The 21,435-nt window shown below is 35.2% G+C and overlaps 1 protein-coding gene and 1 pseudogene across 1 annotated transcript; one reads left to right on the top strand and one right to left on the bottom strand.

Moving 5' to 3' along the window:
• The first annotated feature begins 73 nt into the window (after window positions 1–73).
• LOC103867600 lies at window positions 74–12,890 on the top strand (annotated as a pseudogene).
• A 327-nt stretch (window positions 12,891–13,217) lies between these two features.
• LOC103867597 (protein RALF-like 17) lies at window positions 13,218–16,577 on the bottom strand. Its single transcript, XM_033291855.1, has one exon. The coding sequence runs from the start codon at window positions 13,694–13,696 to the stop codon at window positions 13,466–13,468; it is 231 nt and encodes a 76-aa protein (XP_033147746.1). The 5' UTR covers window positions 13,697–16,577; the 3' UTR covers window positions 13,218–13,465.
• Between the last annotated feature and the right edge of the window lie 4,858 nt (window positions 16,578–21,435).

Here is a 21,435-nt window from a genome sequence, read left to right on the forward strand (position 1 = left end):
AAGATTATGTATATTTGTATAAGATAGTCTAATCTATTTACAATTTTGTTGATTTTTTATGTATTTAAAATATACTTCTATATTGGACATGATATAAAAAATGTATTTACTCATAGAAATTGTTTTACGAGTATAAAAATTAGACAGTGAATTTTATAGTTTTCGTATTGTTTATACTTACTGATCTTATTACTAGAGGTGAATATACTAGGTTAATTTTCCTTTTTCCAGCCAACATTAATTATAGATTTATTGATCCATTTGTTTTTTTTTTCTCCAGCGTTAAATTTTGAGGTGGATCCCATGTATTTTTTCATTTTTTGTTTTCTTTGTTTTAACATTTTAACGGGTCCCATCATTGTATTTTTTTTTTTTGAAACACCTTCCATCATAGTGTAAGGTTATGAATGAGAGGCATAAAAAATGCAGATCATCTGTTGTTGTAGGAAAACTACACTCATTCACCATTTTCTGTTTTTAAAATTTATTTGGTGATGCAGTTTTGTCCACTACTATTTAGTGATGTTCTCCTACTTTTTTTCCTTTTTGACCAATAAATGATTTTATTACCAATTATTAATATATTTAATAATCTTCTAAAATCATGATCTGGTTCGATATTAAAAGCGGGTTTTTAATTAAGTTAAAAATTGTAATTTTATAAAAATCATAAAAATTTCATATGTTTTCTAATAACCATTTAAATAAATTGATTTTGTCATATTTTATATCATTTTATTTTTTTTTTGATATCATTTTAGATTCTAACAATGATAAAATTGCATTAGAATAATTTTGTAGCTATACTTATATATATAAAATTACTTAACTTAATATAAATTAAAAATTTAAAATCTAGTTGGACTAGTCCAACCGTTGATCTACTTGATCTGTCTTTCTCCCACATGATCTGCTATTGATCTGTTTGGTCTGCATGATCTGTTTGATCTGCACCACTTGAACTGCTTTTACCATTCGAACCCTAAGAATATTTTTTTTGATGGCACAGAATTGTAATTATAGTGTTAAAAGAGAAAAACCTATGAAGTATTTTGCTTTTAATAGTATAGATGACGAAGCATGGTCGTGGTCAAGCATATATCCGCATCTTGTTAATCACTTAGCAAACATCATCCACGTCATCTTTGACCTGCTCCACACACCGCTCATTATCGTCCCGGAGACTGCCATCTCCGCGGCCACATCTTCCTCTGTTGACATCCGCAGTACTAGACTCTCATGAAAGAAGTGCACAAAAGAAGTGTTAAGAGGCAACATATGATAAATGAAAATTTTACATCTAGACATACTTTTCACTTCTCTATTTACACATAGACATACTTTCAACATGTGAAGTACTTTGTGCTTGTAAATTCTCTAAAAAGCCCTTATGACTTAAAAAATTAAGAATACGTGGTTTGGTTACATTCTCAACCTCTTATTTCATCTTATCCATTATCTCTTACACTTTATTCTTTTCTCTCTCTTTTCTTCTCCATCTCAATTTTTTTTTCATGGTTGATGCTTACAAGATTCTTCAACAAAACCGAAAAAATCAACTTTGATTTCATTATATTAATTCTCATTTCAACTTCAGCATGTTCATATTTTTTTCTTCTTTTGTGGCAATGGCATATATCTTGTCGCAAATTCTGATCTGGTCCTTTATGACATTTGTAACTATGAACTCGATAAATCTGTCGTTGAAAGGTATTAACTCTCTACACTTTTCACTACCTTCTAATTTTACTCCTTATGTGTTCCAAATCCTAATTTTCTTATTAATCAAGATCTTCTTTTTTTGTTTAGTTGTCAGAGAATCTTTTGGACTAGATAATTGTTGGTCGCAAGGCTCTTTGAAACAAACAAGTTTCCCAGAAAATGGTTGACCAAGTTTCCCAGAAAATGGTTGACCACATCCACTCTAACTTGAGCCATGACCACAACCATTATAACCTAACTTCATTCTATCCACAACTATCCCAGAAACAAGCGTCTACTCCACATCCACTCTACTTTTGAGACATGGTCACAACCATCTTAATTCTGACCTCTTCCAAGACCACTTCCATCCTAACCCATCCATCGTAATCCCATCGTAATCCCATCCATAACCATACCTATCCATTGACCACATCCATCGTAATCTCATCCATAACCATACATTTGTCTCCCACAACCATTCTACCTAGACCATAACCCTAACAATGACCTCAATGACCTACTTAAGGCGATTCAAGGTAATAAAATTAAAGTTAATATTTTGCATCTACCATCCTTGACCACATATATCTGACCACAAAACAATTGTGTTAGCCTGCTTAATTTACCGAACGATTGAGTTTAACATACTTTAATTTAACGGTTTCAAACAAATCCCACTACTCAATAAACTTACCAATTAATTGTAACAGAAAAAGACTAATTAGTGTTTACTTTTTGTTTGACCAGATTTTAACTCTCATTTCAAAAGGGATATTTAAGGAACAAAAATACAAAAGGTAGACATAAAGTACACCTCCAGCAGAAAGTACCTAAACATGTTAAAGACCCACAACAAAGTAACCCAAGATGTAATGTTCTCATGATAAATTCTCTAGATCCAGCCATGGATCAGACACTTTGTCACTCTCTTCTCTAACGCAATAGATTAGTCGAACTGCTTTTAAAAAGGTTTTGGTTATTTCTTTATTGTATTCGTTGGTTACGTATTTCTTTTACATTTATGCTTATTATAAGAAATGGAATTTGATATTAATGGTATTTAGAGTCATTTGCGCTGGTTTAAGGCTAACTAGCTGTTGCAGTATTTGAACTTATTTTCTCTTCCAAGTAATCACATAGGATGTGACTATTCAAAGAAATTATTTAATGCCAAACTCCAATAGGACACTAAAACACCAAATTTGGTGTAATATCATCTCCAATAGGACACTAAAAATTACACCATCCCACCAAATTTGGTGTAGAATGAATACTGTTACACCTTCATCACACCAAATATTTAAATAATATATTTTATTACTTTATATTTAGTTATAGATAGATTAGTTTTATTAATTAGTTTTAACTTATAGTTAAAATGAATATATCATATATATTGCATTTTTATTTAATTTTCATACGACTAAAAAATTAAAATAATATTGTATTTATATTTTTAATTAATAATATAATAAAATGAGTTATCAGTTACATTAAATTGTAACAAAATAAAAATGCTTTTCATTTTAAATGTGTAAAACTTTAATTTTGACTAATTTTAAATAAAATAAATAAAGTATACAAATTAATTAAAACAAAAATAACATATATAAATTAACAAAAAGATAAAATTACTGAATTCTAATAAATAAATATAAACTTATATGTGATCAATATAATTAATCATAAATACCTAAGAAAAATTACCACAGATATCACATTCATAGTATCACTTTTCATGTTTACAGTAATCACTTTTACCTATACTTTTAATGAATGGTAAAAGACACTTATACCCCTTATAGTTTATAGTTAAGGAGTGTGGTAGGGTTTTTGGAATGTGAAATTTAAGATTCGAATAAATATATAAATAAATACTTTAAAAAAATTAACAATAGTTTCAAACATATTTTTCGATTTTCAAAAACAAAATTTTGAAAAAGAAATAAAAAAGAAATTATAAAAAAGTTCAAATTTGAAAAAATATTTTATTTTATTTTATTTATTTTATTTATTTATTTTTATTTATTTATTTAAATAATGATTTATTATATATATATATGGATAACAAGATCATAAGAGTTTTTTGTTACTCAGTGAACAAGTTATTTTCAGAAGTAGTAAACATAAAATTTCCCCAATACTTAATGTACTAAATTATCAAAATTAAAAAGTTTGTAATATTAAGTAATAAAAAAATGAATTTGGTGTATTGGTTGGAGATGGAATATAAACTTTGACAGCAAAACACCAAATTTGGTGTAATTTCAACACTAAATTTGGTGTTGTGGTTGGAAATGCCCTTGATCTATCACTATTCTATTAAGAATTATTACAACAATAATCTTACCAACCACTATATAAAAATTCATACCAAATAGTTCTATTTTGCACATATTTATTCTTTTGTAAGTTTCTCATTACTAATCTGCATATGTAATAACAAATCACACTTTCCGAGATTCAAAATGTAAATTTGTTTATGTAAAAATGTTAATAAAACATATCCGAACCGGAATATATAAAGATGGTTAGAACTTAAGAAAATTACAAATTATATTTCAAAAAAAAATATTTTTTAGTAATTGTCAAATAAAATGAAACACGATAAAATATTATAATAACAAAATATATTGTGTTACGTAATATAAATAGAACAAACATAATACATATATCTATTATATATGCATATTATAGAATAGAACATAGTAAATAAAACCTACTCATCTTTTTCGATCAGTTTTGAGTCACTCACGCTGTAGAAGATAAATGTATATGATGACACCGGTGGAAATGGTACATGTAACCGCAGCAGAGAATGAGAGGGACTGCAGCAAAAAAAAAATACGGTGGAGATAATGAAACAATTGATGGTGATAGTAGTGCCGATTGTATAGATGGTGGTGATTAAAAAAATATAGATTTGAAATAAAGAAAAAAAACAGTTAACAGGTTATTTTTGAATGGCATTTTGGTATATATGATAAAAAAAATATTGAATATTGTGGACAGATTTTTTTTAATTAGATAATAAAATATAATTTGTTTAATTATTATACAGTGCAATTCCTCTAAAGAAAAAGCTTAAACCCAGAAAAAGACGTGACATGGACGTGATCTTCCCACTATCCAAAATTACACTATTTGTTTTGTGTAGAAAGCTTAAATCCAAAAAAAAAAAAGACGTGACCCGGAACGTGGACATGACCTTCCCCACTATCCAAAATAACATTATTAGTTCTTTCTCATTTATCTCATCTTTTCCTCCCATTCTTCATTTGTTCTTTTTCATATGTCTCCTCTCCTCTTTTATCTTTATCAGTTTCTCTCTTATTTTGGTTCTTTCTTCCTTTTTCATTCTTTTTCTTTCTGTTTCATTTTTGAATGTGCTGATATGATATTGATATGAATCGGGTTAATAAATATAGTATAATATATTGCGTTAGTTTTGATCAAAAATCACTCATGCTTGTTGGAAGAACGAAAGGTCTAAACATGTGCAAAAATATCAAATTTTTCTCTAGAAAATATTTACATGGTTATTTTATTAAATATTTTTCTTATGATGATTATCTCACCAATTCACCTTTTTATTTCTTCATATGTAACTATCTTGGAAAAAAACTTCTAGATACGATTGGAATAATAAAATGCTAAAGCTTTGAGCAAAGTATTATAGTAACCTTTTAAAAGTCATTAAAGGCATTTCGTATTGTTTATTGGACAATGACACAACTTGAAAATTTCATAAATTTGATTCACAGCAAACTATAAATTCTTTCATTTGGTCAGTTTTTATTTCATTGAGAAAAATAGTCAAACAAGTTTCTAATATTTGTGGCCGATGAATTGTAATTAGTTTACTAAGCATATTGGTCATGTTCGTAGCGATCTGCGACTAAGATTATATTCGTTTACGTGTCGTGCGATCTACGATCTACGACTTGCAACATGATAATTTTCCAGTACGGAAAGTGATAATAGAATTAGGAATAATGACTAACTAGGTTGAGACCTGCGCCTTGCGCAGGGTAAACATATTATTTTATTTTATCGAAAGTTCTCACGGTTACATAAAAAAATTGTGAATTAATAAAACCAATAATAAAGAATAACAATTGTGTAGAGTTAGTAAATTTTAAAACACGTAACACAAACCACATGCTTAGTATTTGGATAGAGAGCATGTTCGATAAGATTTTAAATGCGTCGGGGTACATATTTATTTAGCAAATCGAATTGCCTAAAGAACATAGCTTTTTGAATTCAAAAACGTTGATAATAATATGACATAATTGTAACTGAAAGTAGAAAAAATAGAAAAGCTTCTTGTTTCTTTGCATGATAGGTCTTAAGGTTTCTAGTATTTGTGGTCTTTACAGGCCGAGAATTGAGTGTATATATAGTACTCTTGAGCCTTGATGAGAAAGCTAGGCGTCATTTCTTAGCAGTTAATATGCAAATATTTCTTACATTAAGGAGTAAATTTCGGCCTAAATGATTCATAATTAGAAATAACAATAGAGGAAACTTTCACTTATACATGGCATCTAATGATATGATTAAATATAATGTTGAGTTAGGCAACCATGGTTTACTTATTTATTTAACATTCCAAATGTTGAAAATTTCTGAATAATTCAATACCGGTTATAAAATTTAATATTTACACATTTTTCACATTAATACATCGTTCCTTTCGTGAGAGTTATGAATCTCATTACCATATCCCATAGATCATGTATGTACCCCTTAGAACATATTTGTTCATGGAAAATCTAAAGTAGACATCTGTTAAAAATCAATAACCAAATCAAACATCGGGTCAAATTGGTTTAAAGTAATCCATGCAATTAGTTCATAGTTCAGCTAAATAGTTTTTTTTAAAGCTTTCACATTTTAAATTGGGATAGTCACCTCATGGTGAAAAATAAGAGCAGAGCCAGGAGATTAAGAGATTTATGAACTACCCAGACCAGAGTAGTTCATAAAAAAAATGGCTGAAACAGTGGGCAACAGAATCATGGAGCTCTGTCACATAAGACCCTTACAGTAGTAAATTAAAGGAACGTGTTTTGTACCACGTTCGTTAAAGCTTTCGAATATGATCCCTAGTTTTTAAGTGCTCTATCGTTCTAAATGGCTCTGAGTTTGATCAAAAATCAAATTGTGATATTGTAGGTACGACATGTAATATGGATGCATGGAGCACACCGTTAGTTGACAATGGCATTGGTTTGATCAAATTATTTGGTATGTTTTAATCAAGGGATCCCTTTAATCAATTGCGGTTAGTAAGTGTGAACATTAAACTATCGCTTTATTTTAGTAAATCACGTCGGTTGATATTATTTAGGCCAGTGGCATTAGTTGTAAATCTTCTAGTAATGAAAGGGTTTTCAAATAACTTGAGTGAGAAGGACTGTAAGCTCGACACATCAGCAAAATGGCAGTCTTGTAAATAATTTACAAAATAAAGGTTTTTCTTTTTAAATGCTTCTGTATTAATAAGTAAGGGATCATGTGACTTACAACTAAATAAAACTACGGATACTGACTAATTAAGTGTTCCCTTTAACTCAATGCAACACTTGAAGCTGCCCTTTTATCAGAATACACTTGAGGCTTCTTTTCTATAAATAGAAGACGGCTTGGGAAGTAGACGAACCATAACATTCACAAGAAACCCACTCATATAATATAATGGCTACCACTACTCTCACTTTATTCCTAGGGGTTTTAGCCCTTAAGAGTACCCTTAGCTTCAACGCTGAAGCTAGGCCTCAACCAAGCGATGAGGATCTCGAGTTCGAAATCCACAAGCATGATTTCCCCAAAGATTTCATCTTTGGAACAGCCGTTTCTGCATTTCAAGTCAGTATACCTTTGATGATATCTTAAACATAATATAATGACATCCATTAATTACAACATTGATAAATTAATCTTATCATTTTTTATGTGTTCCGAGTTATAGGTTGAAGGTGCTAAAAAAGGATCTGGGAGAGGCTTCACAAGATGGGATGAATTTACACACATGTTTCCTGGTATTTTTTTTTGTCAAGAAACACATGTTTCCTGGTATAAAGTACGGTTTTCTATTACTTAGGCCAATTCTAATAGGACACCAAAATGGTGTAATTGCATCTTCAATAAGACACCAAAATGACATCATCCCACCAAATTTGGTGTAGACTGAATAGTGTTACAATTCACCATACCAAATATCTAATATACATATTTTATTATATTTCATTTAATAATATATTTCAATTATTATTATTAATTGTTTCAAATTTGTAACTAATTTTTATTATATTATTTTTAATATTTCTACATAATCAAATTTTTTTTAATTTTATTTCAAGTAAGTAATCAGTAAATTATTATTATCATTTACTTTATATCGTAAAAAATAAATATCATAGAACTTTTATATTTTATTTTTAATAATATAAAATTTTAGTTAATATTTTATAAAATATATAAATTAATAATATACACTGGATAAGATTAAATGCATATTAAAAATGAACTAAACATATTATTATTTATGTGCTTTTCATAATTAATAGTTTGTAATTTTTAATATAAATAAATACATAAAAGAATACTAATCTTAAAATTAAAATATAAATGTAAATAATTTTTATAAACATAAAATTAAAAAAACATAATATTTAAATGTGATAAAATAATTATTTATCAATTAAAAATAATAAAACTTAAAACAAATTAAAAGTAAAAACATCAAATAATATATAATAGTACTTTTGGTGTAATATTTAATTTTATGGTTGGATTTGACAAAAAAAAAGTATGACATCAAACATCAAATTTAACGTAATTTTAACACTAAAATTGGTGTCATGATTGAAAATATCCTTAGAAAGTGATTATAAAATTCGAAATCTAACAAAATCAAGAAAAACAAACATGTCTTTTTTTTTTTGGATCAAAACATGTCTTATATCGTCTATTGTACTATTTCATATGTATCTGAAATGGTTAGCTTTTGTTTTGGCCGACAAATGGTTAGGGACTTAGAGTTGAAATCATTGAAATAGTTTCTTTTATTTTGATAACTTAGTCTAACACATTTTGTTTTTATGTTAATTTTAAATCACCAAATTACATTACTAAATCCTTCATAAACAATGAATCACCGCTATTGTCATATCTTTCAGACAAGGTTGAACATGGGGATGATGCAGATATGGGAGTCGACTTTTATACCCGGTACAAGGTACGTCATTGTTACAATGTGTTTACTGGTTTTATAAAATAAAAATTCCAATGTGTATTAAATAGTAGTATATATTATTTCATGTCTATATTGAAAGGATTGCGTGGGATGTGATATTATATAGGATGATATAAAATTAATGAAGGAATTGAAAACGAATGGGTTCAGATTTTCAATCTCATGGACCAGAATCTTCCCTCGTAAGTCCTTCGCATTCTTCCTTGTAATCATTTAACCAAACCACATACTATTAATTAGAATCTAAATGTAAATTTGAAAAGAGGTAATGTTAGCTTCTAACTTCACGCATATATCAATTCTCAGATGGAAGTGTAAGGAAAGGTGTAAACAAGGAGGGGGTGCAGTTCTACAACGATCTTATAGATGAACTTATAGCCAATGGTTGAAAACCTTATAACTTAATTAAGTCATGCTCTTAAATGTTTTACCTAGTTATTTCAACTTCTCTTATAGTAAAGATTTTGTAATAATAATTAACAGAGATTCAGCCTTCTATTACTCTGTTTCACTGGGAATCCCCATTTGCTCTAGAAGTGGAGTATGGTGGTTTTTTAGACGAAAGAATTGTGTAAGTAATTTTGCATGTAAAGAAACTTCAAAATGTATTTTTATATGCCAAAAAGAAAAAAAAAACAATTTCCAACTATTTGATTATTTCTTGTAACCAATGCTTACAAATTAATTTTAATGTAGAGAGGATTTCCGGGAGTTTGCGAAATTCTGCTTTGAGAATTTCGGAGATAGGGTGAAGAACTGGGCAACATTTAACGAGCCATCGGTATATAGTGTTGCTGGTTATTCAAAAGGCAAGAAAGCGCCAGGACGGTGCTCTCCATTTGAAGTCCTCAAATGTCCTTCAGGAGATTCATCCGAAGAGCCTTACAAAGTTACTCATAACCAGATCCTTTCTCATCTTGCTGCTGTTGAAGAATTCCGAAAATGCGTCAAGGTTAGTGCTAGAAATTTTCATATATTTAATCCTAAACCCTATAAATAATAGTTCCATGATTTCCTTGCTACGTTTGGAAATATAGTGCCAAGAGAACGGAGGAAAGATTGGAATAGTGTTGGTATCTCACTGGTACGAGCCTAAAGATCCAAATTCTGGTAAAGATGTTGAGTACGCAAGACGAGCGCCCTCGAGTACCAACTCGGATGGTGCGTTTCTATTTTGTTTGCCAACCCTGATATGTATTCATGATTTGATTAATGTAATGTTTGATTATGTATAAGATATTGGACATACATATTGCTTTCTTAACTACGTACGAATGTGCAGGTTTCTTCGCCCTCTCACATATGGACATTATCCAACGGTAATGCAAAAAGATGTAAACGTCCGATTGCCTGAATTTACCAAAGAAGAATCTGAGAAACTAAAAAAATCTTTGGACTTTGTCGGATTAAATTACTATGGTGCATTTTTCACTACCCCTCTCACCAATATCAATGCATAGGAGCTTAGTTATACCAACGACGTAGGCGCAAAATTATCAGGTACTTTTTATCCATTTTCATTTTTGTGCATAATAAAATAATCTGTTCTCTCTATTTACGGAACAGTGCCTCGATAGGAAGAAAAGAAACTTACGCCTATGATAGCAATATTTTTTTTTTCAAAAAATAAGGCATAACCTAGTTTTAGTATTATGGACAAAGGTCCCACGTCGAAAATTAGAAGAGATCCTTAGTAATATATAAGATAGATGAGTCAATCTACTTATAACTAATTGGTTTTAGGTTGGAAGCTCATCTATTTTAACATGGTATCAGAGCCCGATCCAAACAATCCAACCCGATCCATTATTGATCCAATCCAAAGTCGGTCCATCGATCCTTGCCTAAGCATTCCGAAATTGACGCTTAAAGAGCCATCATCTCGAGGAGGCGTATTAGAGACAAAGGTCTCACATCGGAAATTGGAAGAGATCATTAGTAATATATAAAATAGATAGATGAGTCAATCCACTTATCACCAATTAGTTTTAGGTCGAAAGCTCTTCTACGGCTAGTACTAGTCTTATATAAAGATTAATGGTAGTATAATATATAATTATAAAACATAGTTTATATGATGAAAGCACTTTGGTAATTAGGATAAATAAAACATTGAGTTATAATGTACTAAGTAACAAATAGGTAGATGATTAGTAGGCAAATTTACAAAAAAAAAAACATTTTTAAAAATTTATTTCAAAATAATATTACTGATATAAATTTCCAAAATAGAGAAAACTAATTATATATAATTCTTAAATCTCAATCCCACCTCCACTCTCTGAATACTAAACCGGAAACCTTAATAACTAAATCTTAAACTCAAATATGAAATATATTTACATTATATTTAAATAAATGCTCTTTTGGGAATTTTTCCATGTATGCTAATTTTACTATAAAACGTGATTAAAACTATTTGACAACATTTTTCCTTTTTAATTATTAGTTATTAAAGAATTAGAGTAATTAGAATGATTGAAATTATAGTTTTTGATGCATTTTCTGAAATACTTTTAAAATTAAAGTTGATAAAAGTTTACTTTTGTTTGAGTATGGCATAAGAAACATTGAAAGAATGAGTGCTTTTTACAAAATAAAATTAATTATTGTTTTATAATTACTATTTTGTTTGTTAATTTAGTTTTCATATATTAGTACTTTATATTATTTTATATTTTTATTTTACTAATATATTTTATTATTTATTCTTTAATCGCACGGCTTTGTCTATATATATAGTATATATATATATGAAAATTACTATATATATGAAAATTTGTGTTTTTTGGTTCCTGCAGCTGAGCAAAACCATTCACCACATCTCAAGGTATGACATTACACATGAGTACATTATATGTAGATTATGGATTTTAATTGACTGTGAAAAAATCTGTCAAGTATTTCTTTATGGTTTTCGAAAGTATTTTTTAATGAAAATGATCAGTTAACAACCTATATACTATGTCTTGTTTAATCTGCAGACAACTTCAATGGGGATAGTGATATATCCAGCGGGTTTGATGAATCTCTTGAGACATATCCAAGACGAATACAAGAATCCAGAAATTTATATTATGGAGAATGGTAACCCAACTAACAATATATAAATACATACTCATATGCACATGTGTGCATGTATGTGACTGAGTAATCACTAAACATTGTGATGGTGTTGGCTTTTTTTTTTTGTAAAAAAAAAATTCTGATTAAAATTAAATTGGTAGGGATGGACGAAATCGACAATGGAACCAAGACCGTAGCCGAAGCCACAAACGACTACGGGAGAAAAGAGTTTATTAAGAGTCACATCTTAATCATGGGTAAAGCCATCAGGTATATACGAATATATCACTAACTAATATGCTTACTAAAAATACTTTTATAAAAATTAACTAAAGACATAGAAAAATACTTTTATATCACACATGTGATGGATGATTCACAGGCTGCACAATGTGAGATTAAAGGGTTACTACATATGGTCGTTAATGGACAACTTCGAGTGGGAGAGAGGGTATAAAATGAGGTTCGGACTGTATTACGTAGATTACGATGATAACTTGAAACGACACATGAGGTCATCTGGAAAATGGCTAAGCGAGTTTCTTGATTCCAAAGAGTCTCTCCACAAATGCTACTTCGAAGACCATCGTGAGAAAGGATATGCTCCCAAGCTGTTCGACACTGAGTATTTGGATCCTAATAACTGGCGTCTAAGCTACGCGAGCGATATCTGAAGAAATTGTGAAAGTGATATGATCATTGATCTACTATCTTTTCGGTTAACGTCAAGCTTCAGCTAATCATATATTTATGTAGTTTAAATAATATGGATTTGGCAAAAAAAAATTGAAAAAACTATGCAGTGTGCGATGAATACAAAGTTGACATGGTGATGATCTCCATATATTTTTTTCTATGTATTTTTGTCTTCAGAAAAAAAATTGTATTTGTGTCTTTGTGAGGGCATGAGTCTGCCTGCATACACGAACTAATAATAAAAAGAAGAAAACTATCACGGAATGTTAATTTCATGTGTTCTGTTTTGTTCCTAAGAGCAACCCCATCGGTGGGATGCAAATTTAAGATTCTTAAAAATAAAAAATAAAACTTATATTTAAATGTGTTGTGGTTGTGTATTTAATTTTAATTGCTTTACATAAATATTGACTAATAATGAAAACCTCACATAATTGCTAAAATATTGGTTCAGAGAACCTAAGTAATTTCTCTTTCCTCCTTTTCTATATTTTTATTTGGTTATATAATTGTCTAGAACTTGCCGTTGGAGAAGCTCTAAAGTAGTTATCTCAAGTTTAAGATGAAAGACATAATTAAATTAAGAAAAATACAGAAGAATCTTTTACAAAAAAGAGTACAGAAGAATCGACCACAGAAAAAAAAAAGAAACAAACTTGAGAAAATAAAATTTAAACAAAAAAAAAGAAAAGTATGACTATATAATGAACTGATGCAACCATGCATGATCAAGATTCAAGCATATATCCTCATCTTGTTAATCACTTTGTAAACATTATCCACGTCATCATCATCGTCATCTTTGACCTCCTCCAAACACCGCTCATTATCGTCCCGGAGACTTCCATCGCCGCCGCCACATCCTCCTCTGCTGACGTCCGCAACACTAGACACGACTCGCATGAAAGAAGTGCACAAAAGAAGTGATAAGAGGCAACATATGATAAACTCTCTAGCTGCAGCCATGGATCAGACTCTTTCTCTCTTGTTTAAAACAGATTACAATAAATTAGTCAACTGCTTTTAAAAGCTTTGGCTCTTTGTCTATTGTATTTTTATTATTACGTTTTACTGTAACATTTATGCTTATACAAGAAATGGAATTTGCTATTAATGGTACTTAGAGTAATACTTTGCGCTGTTCTTAAGGCTAACTAACTGTTGCAGTATTTTGAACTTATTTTCTCTTCCAAATAATCACTTATTTAGAAAATGAATTTCTTCATTTTGGCTGGTAATATTCAAAGTTATTAAATTATTAAGGGATTTTAACATAAAAACCCCTCAAGTAAGTTTCATTTGGGTAAAAACCCCTCAAGTTAGTTTGCGACAAAACTTGATACACTAAAAATGAATCCTTGCTACTGTCAAGTTAACAGTGGTAATTGTAATATTTGAGATTCAATCCAGAGGACCAGTTTACTCTTTACTCTTATGAGTTCAATGTCAAGCTGAGAAACAAGTGGGTTTTGAGAATTAATTGCGACAAAAGTAACAAGAATGCCTAGGTAATTTGAATTCAATTTAAATGAAGCTGGCTTAGGGTCAATAATCGGATGTTACTTGCAGAACTGAACAACTATTCAAGTGCGATGAAATGCGATCTAGAACTCAGATCACTCAGCTGGAACAACTCACTATCGTGATCTTATTCCCTATGCGAGTCGGTCTTGAATCCTAAGCTCTCGCTTGGAACAAGACGCGAAAGCAAGCTTTAGATGCGAGATCTGATTAGTTCACTTAATACCCTAATATCTACTCTCGCTGATTAGGGATACTAAGCTCATTCAATATAGGTCGACTTATCTCCTAACGGTTAGCTAGAGGATTAAATCATAGATCCAACATTAAGTGATCAGTTCAATGCAGGCAGTAAGATCAATATGAATGAAGATAGTTGAGATCACTTATTTGTGTTCAGTTCATGCGGCTAACACCCTACAACCCTAAGCAAGCTTTGCCTACTACTCAATCATAAAGCAGGATGACACAAGCAAGATTCCTGAATAATACTGCATATAAAATAAGTAAAAAGACAAAGGGTTCAGGGTAATCTTCTCGTGAGAATGAGAGATGGAGCCTTTTCCCTTACAAGTTGCGTAAAAATCCAAAAGAGTAATCTAGGTTTCTTGTAAAACTCGTGTGTCCTTTAAGAAAACGATAGCCTCCCCTTTTATAGGGAGGCGCTGGTGATAGGAGAATAAGAGAAAGAGAAAGTCGAAACTAGGGCAAACTCCAGAATAGGAAGTTTCCTTAATGAGCGGGAGCAGTCTAATGCTTGATCTCTTCAGGAGCAACCCTTGGGTTGTTCTAAATGACTGTTCCACGTTGAATCCTTCGAAACAGCATCAGACTTCCTGAAACTCTCTCCTTTACTCTTTCACCTGTTCCCAACCTAGAATGATGTAAATTAAACACGAATTAGGACTGAAAATGAGCTCAAAGTGCACATGTATTGGTATACAAAACACCACATATCAATTCCCCCAGACTTAGATCCTTGTTTGTCCTCGAACAAGACCAAGCCTCAAGAGCAGGGAGAAAGGTTTGAAGGAGCGGGAACTCGCTTTGTCTGAATAACCATGCTCTTACCACACATCTCTGAACCATACAAGCTGTAGAATCAGATCGCACACCCTTACCAGAACACCCCACGATTGCTGTTCGAAGATCAGCTCCGTACTCTGTATCTCATACCTGAAAAGGTTGCACTATCGAGACAAAACTCCTTTAAGAATCATTTAAGAACAGCGTGAGCTTCTCATTACAAGCACTATTCAGGGTAGACGGGTTGATAAGGAATAGGCTGTTTTACGGTGGAGCTGAGAGTGTTTAAGGGTTACCGTGTTTGAGTGCATGCAGGATATCGCGCAAAATAGCAAGAGAGGACGGATCTGTTGAAGCCCACAACCCTTACTCATCTCTGCCTCACGGATTAGATTGTTCTACAATGTGGATCAATCGTGCCACTGTTCTCCAGCTCTTGACTTCTTTTTATTCCTCCAAAATCTGCGCCCACTTCTTGCTCACCCTTTTCCAGCAGCATGCATCTCGAATCTACCCTCTCCATCATAAATAAATTAAAGCATTCGGTTTTTTTTTTTTTTTTTTTTTTTTTTGAGTGGAGATGGAGGGAGGTATCAGGACGAATGTTTTGCAGCCGCTGGGGGTCTATCCTCTGTTTCTCACGGGGTGCCATTGTTCCATGCGCCTTCGACTGTTCCTTTCTTTAAGGATTGATCTTGTCGACTGTTCTCAATCTGCTTGCTCTTCTCTCTGAGTGTCAGGCGTCAACGAGTAAGGGGCTGTGTCAATACTATCCTCTCCGGCCCCTTTGCACATATCTGCACATATGACATTGAAAAACAGAGTGCATGAGGGTGAAAATAAAGGTTTAGGTAGAAGGTTGGAACTAGCTAAAAATGAGCTAGCCGCTCAGGATCAGCAAGATTGGTAAAAAGAATAAGAAGCCCTGAGCGTTGGTCTCGTTTCCCTGATCTAGTGCCCATAACAAGAAGAATTTCAGTCAAGATTAGGTTCAAGTTGGGTGGAGTTGAGTCTACCCAGTGTAACCTGATCGGATGAGAGCTTCTGGAGAGTCAAATGAGATGAGTCAAAGGGTGTTCCAGGTCCAAGTATGGGCTCTTTCATCACTGCTAAGGTCACTGGATAAGAATGTTAGAGCACGAGGTGGTTAAAAGAATATATCACAAGGTCCTAATTCCCACAAGAGTTTTAACTGACTCGATCCTAAACTGACTCGATAAAACATCAAAATGACGCAAGGACTGACTCAAAAACAAAGAAACAAAGAAAAAGAGTTTCAGCACCCAGTGCTTCCCCCAGACTTAATCGACACCATCCCTGGGAAATGAAGCTGAGGTCAGCCAAAAACAACACAGCATAAAACATAAAAAATAAAAATAAAAAGTTCAGATGGATAGAACAATGGATAGAGGATAGTCCTTGCGGACTCAGTCGGACTCGCCGCTCTCGGCTGGGTCAAAGGATCGCCTGTTGCGCGAGCGATGAACCTCTTCTGAAAAAGGGCCAGTTCCCATGGGCTCCTTGCCTGGTCGGTGGGATCTTGGTGGTCGATCTGTCGTAGACTGGCGCTGGGCGCTCCCTCCAATGCATCCCCCAGTGACGAGGTGGAGTATCCTCCGCATGAGGCTGTTGTTCTTTCGCTGCGAGTCCACCATCCAGCGCGTCTGTAAGCTTGATCATCGGTCACATCGGCGAGCTCTCCTAGGTCGTACGATGGGTCGGCTTCAGGGGTGATGTCCTCAACATCATCCATGTCTTCGTCAGGGACCGCAGCACGTGGATCAGTGCAAAGGAGCTCGGGGGGAGGAAGAAACCGTATGTTCTCAAACACGCTGAACCTGGTGATCTCGGGGTGAGGCAGTTTGGTGAATAGCTGAGTTCCGGCTTTATCGTAAAAGCTGTAGGTCTCTTCATCTCGCATGATGTGGCACGCCATTAGGTACCTAATGTCGAGGTACTGGACCTCCTTGTTGACGCTGTATTTGGTGAGATCAATGTCGAAATGCTTGAAAAGCGGTGTGAGCAGGCTGCCGCTCCTGTCTTTCTTCTTCGAGCCGTGCATAAGGCACTGTCGCCGCTCGCATATCATGGTGATGAAGTTGAAACCGGGATTCGTCTTAACCCTTTGAATGGGAATTCCGGAACCAGAGGCGCGAATTTCATCCTCAATACCAGTGTACAGGGTTTGCAGCTCCCCGTTGGTGACCTTCGATGTCAGATCCTTGGCACAGAGATGATCTTCGCGATGACACGAAGCGCGGGGTTCCGAATCTGCGACTGGTAGACCTTCCCTGCTGTGAAGTTTCCATTTGCAATGCAGTCCCAAAAGGCGTTAGAGGGAGAGAACTTTTTCGCCACCGCTACCCCCTTCGGTTCAGCGGCCATCTCATAGATTTCATTGAGCTTGTCGAGGGACAAGCGACAGTACTCTCCATCCGCCATGAAAGAGAACGAGCAGTTGGCGTAGGAGGGTGCGTCGGAATCCTCGTAGGTGATCGTGGCCGTGGCGAGCATCTGGCGAACAAGGTCTGGGTAGAGCTCGTGCGTTGTGTAGCACAGAGGAGCAATCCCGATGGGTGTGCAGCGTTTCGAATACATCCTCGTCGATCCCAAGATCAGCCAAAGTTTCTGTGTGGCAGAAACGAGTGGGTAGCATGTCAACTCGGAGGAGGGCGTTGTAACGAGCTGCTGTCCCCTTATCCCACCCCTCGCAATTGAAGTCCAGGAGCAATGGGCTGTCGAGATCAATCAGTTCACCCTCTTGCTCGCGGGGCCATGGGTAGGAGGCGGACGTTTGTTGCTGCACTTGCGGGGGTGGCGTGCTGCACGTGGCTCTCGTTCGCTTGGCGGATTGCTTAGTTCTTGCCATCTACAAGGCAAACAAGATCAAGCATTAGTTCTATTATGTCACACAGAAGAAATGGAATCGAGGTATTCCCATCTCTCCTTGTGCGAACTGCAAACCGCTGTTCACTTCAACAAATTTCAACCAAATCAAACTCAAATCGCAATCGTGAAATAGGAGAGTGTTCATATTCTAAATCAACCCTAACAGCACGAGGGGAGATCGATATCAAGTGGTTAAACAAGAATCGATCTATGAAAGCGGTTTAGAAAAATGAATTTGCAAACCGAGTTGGGATTGTCGGGCCTCTTACCTGTGGAAACTGGTAAAGTGATCTGCAAAAACAGAGAGAACTCGAGATTCCAAACGAATGAGAAGCAAAACCACTTAAAACGGTTGAGAATCAAAGATTTGGTGGTTTGTTTAGAGAAAATCGCAAGTGGGGGATCAGTGTACGGCGGACTGAAAGGGAAAGTGAAGGGTGAAGCCTTAAATAGGCAAAACCCTAACTGTTCCCGAAATTATCTCTTTTTTTTTTTTATTAATTTTTTTTTTTGTTCGGAACACTTACCTGGAACAGTCGATGGGTTGTTCTAACAGAAGAACAGTCCGTTGGTTGTTCTGAGTGAAGAGTCCGATTTTCTTTTTCTGCAAAATAAATTAGAAAAGGAAAAGAACAGACTATGTAGACAATGTATGTACTGACCAGTGGGTTGCCTCCCACCAAGCGCTTGTTTAAAGTCATTAGCTCGACTTGGATCAATTGATCAGGCTGATGGGGGCTCGCTTAGGGGAATTTCTTCTCCCTCTGCGATAGTGGAGTCAGCAAGGTAGTGCTTGACGCGCTGTCCATTCACTACAAACTCGTCCCCTTTTTGTCTAATAACACAACTGCTCCGTAGGGTCGAACTTCCTTAACAGTGAAAGGCCCGGACCATCTAGACTTCAACTTCCCTGGGAATAATCTCAGCCTCGAATTGAAAAGCAAGACCTTATCGTTTGGTTCGAATTGTCTGGCAATGATCCTCTTGTCATGGTAGGCCTTGGTTTTCTCTTTGTAGATTTTGGAGCTTTCATAGGCGAGGTGCCTTATCTCCTCCAGTTCATGAATCTGGATCATGCGTCTCTCGGTTGCTGGCTTGATGTCGAAATTCAGTAGCTTGACTGCCCATGCAGCCTTGTATTCAAGCTCGACGGGTAGGTGACATGCTTTACCATACACCAGGTGGTAGGGAGTCGTTCCTAGCGGCGTCTTGTAGGCTGTTCTGTAGGCCCATAGCGCATCGTCCAGCTTAAGCGACCAGTCCTTTCGCGATGTGTTGACAGTTTTCTGCAGGATGCTTTTGATCTCCCTGTTGGACACCTCAACCTGTCCGCTCGTCTGTGGATGGTAAGCAGTTGCCACCTTGTGGTTCACTCCATTCTTTTTTAAAAGGCCCTGAAATGCCTTGTTGATGAAGTGTGTTCCACCATCGCTGATTACGACCCTAGGCACTCCGAACCTTGGGAATATGATTGAGCTGAACATCTTAGTCGCCACTTTTGCATCGTTCGTAGGGCTTGCCACTGCTTCTACCCACTTAGACACGTAGTCAACGGCGACAAGGATGTACTCGTTCTTGAAGGACGCAGGGAATGGTCCCATGAAATCGACTCCCCAACAGTCGAATACCTCAACCTCTAGAATGTAATTCTGAGGCATCTCATTCCTCTTGCTGATGTTCCCAAGTCGCTGGCATGCATCGCACCTGGCTACGTAGGCTTGAGCATCCCTGAACATAGTCGGCCACCAGAACCCTGCTTGGAGGACTTTAGAAACCGTTTTGAATGCAGCGAAATGACCTGCGTAAGATGAACCATGGCAGTGGTGCAGAATTCCTGGAATATCTGCCTCTGGAACACACCTTCTGAACAAACCATCCTTGCCTTGTCTGTACAAGAACGGTTCATCCCAAACATAACGCCTTGCCTCTCTCAGGAATTTCCTCTTGTCGTTTCCTGTGAACTTAAGTGGTGGCTTTTCAGCAGCTAGATAGTTAGCAATCTCAGCAAACCATGGGAGGTGAGGATATTGCTTTTGGATCAAGGCGACAGGATGTTTCGAGATGTGAGAACAATCGGGCGCTTTCCTCGGATGTTCCGCGATGCTGGAACAGTCTGACATGGTTCTTAGAGATTGTTCCGCGTAACACAGACCAATCGCGTTGACGTGTTCAACTGGGTGTTCCTCATCAAGAGTTGTGTCGTCCTCAATCTTCATTCTGGACAGATGGTCAGCGACCCCATTCTCGACACCTCTCTTATCTTTTATCTCTAGATCAAATTCTTGGAGAAGAAGAATCCACCTTAACAACCTCGGTTTCGCATCTTTCTTTTGAGCAGGTACTTAAGAGCAGCATGGTCTGTGTGCACAATCACTTTAGATCCCACTAGGTAGGACCTAAATTTTTCGAAAGCAAAAACAATAGCCAGAAGCTCTTTCTCAGTTGTAGCGTATCTGCACTGAGCTTCATCCATAGTTTTGCTAGCGTAATAGATCACATGAAGTTTCTTGTCCTTACGCTGCCCAAGTACTGCTCCAACTGCAAAATCACTTGCATCAGTCATGATTTCAAAGGGTAGGTCCCAGTCTGGTGGTTGCACAACAGGTGCACTGACTAGAGCTCCCTTGATGGTGTGGAAAGCAGCTAGACACTCACTGTCGAAATCGAACTTGATCTCCTTACAGAGCAGTCTGGTGAGTGGTCTTGCTATCCTTGAGAAATCCTGGATAAACCGTCGGTAAAACCCAGCGTGACCCAAGAAACTCCTGATGGCCTTCACGTTTGTTGGTGGTTGCAAACTCATCATCACTTCGATCTTTGCCTTATCCACCTCAATTCCTTTCTCGGAGATCTTGTGCCCTAGAACAATCCCGTCTGTGACCATGAAGTGGCATTTCTCCCAGTTGAGTACGAGGTGTTTCTCCTCACATCTTTTAAGAACCCTGCACAAGTTTGACAAACAGACATTAAAGGAGCTTCCATAGACGCTGAAATCGTCCATGAAAACTTCCATAATGTCTTCAATCAGGTCAGTAAAGATCGACATCATGCAGCGCTGGAATGTTGCTGGCGCATTGCACAAGCCGAATGGCATTCTCCTGTAAGCGTACGTTCCGTAGGGGCATGTGAACGTCGTTTTCTCCTGATCGTCTGGATGGATGGGAATCTGAAAGAAACCTGAATAACCATCTAAAAGCAGTATATGGGTGGTTAGCCAATCTCTCAAGCATTTGATCAATAAAAGGAGTGGGAAGTGATCCTTTCTAGTT

The sequence above is a fragment of the Brassica rapa genome, chromosome A05 (genome assembly GCF_000309985.2).
Source record: "Brassica rapa cultivar Chiifu-401-42 chromosome A05, CAAS_Brap_v3.01, whole genome shotgun sequence".
Taxonomy (NCBI): domain Eukaryota; kingdom Viridiplantae; phylum Streptophyta; class Magnoliopsida; order Brassicales; family Brassicaceae; genus Brassica; species Brassica rapa.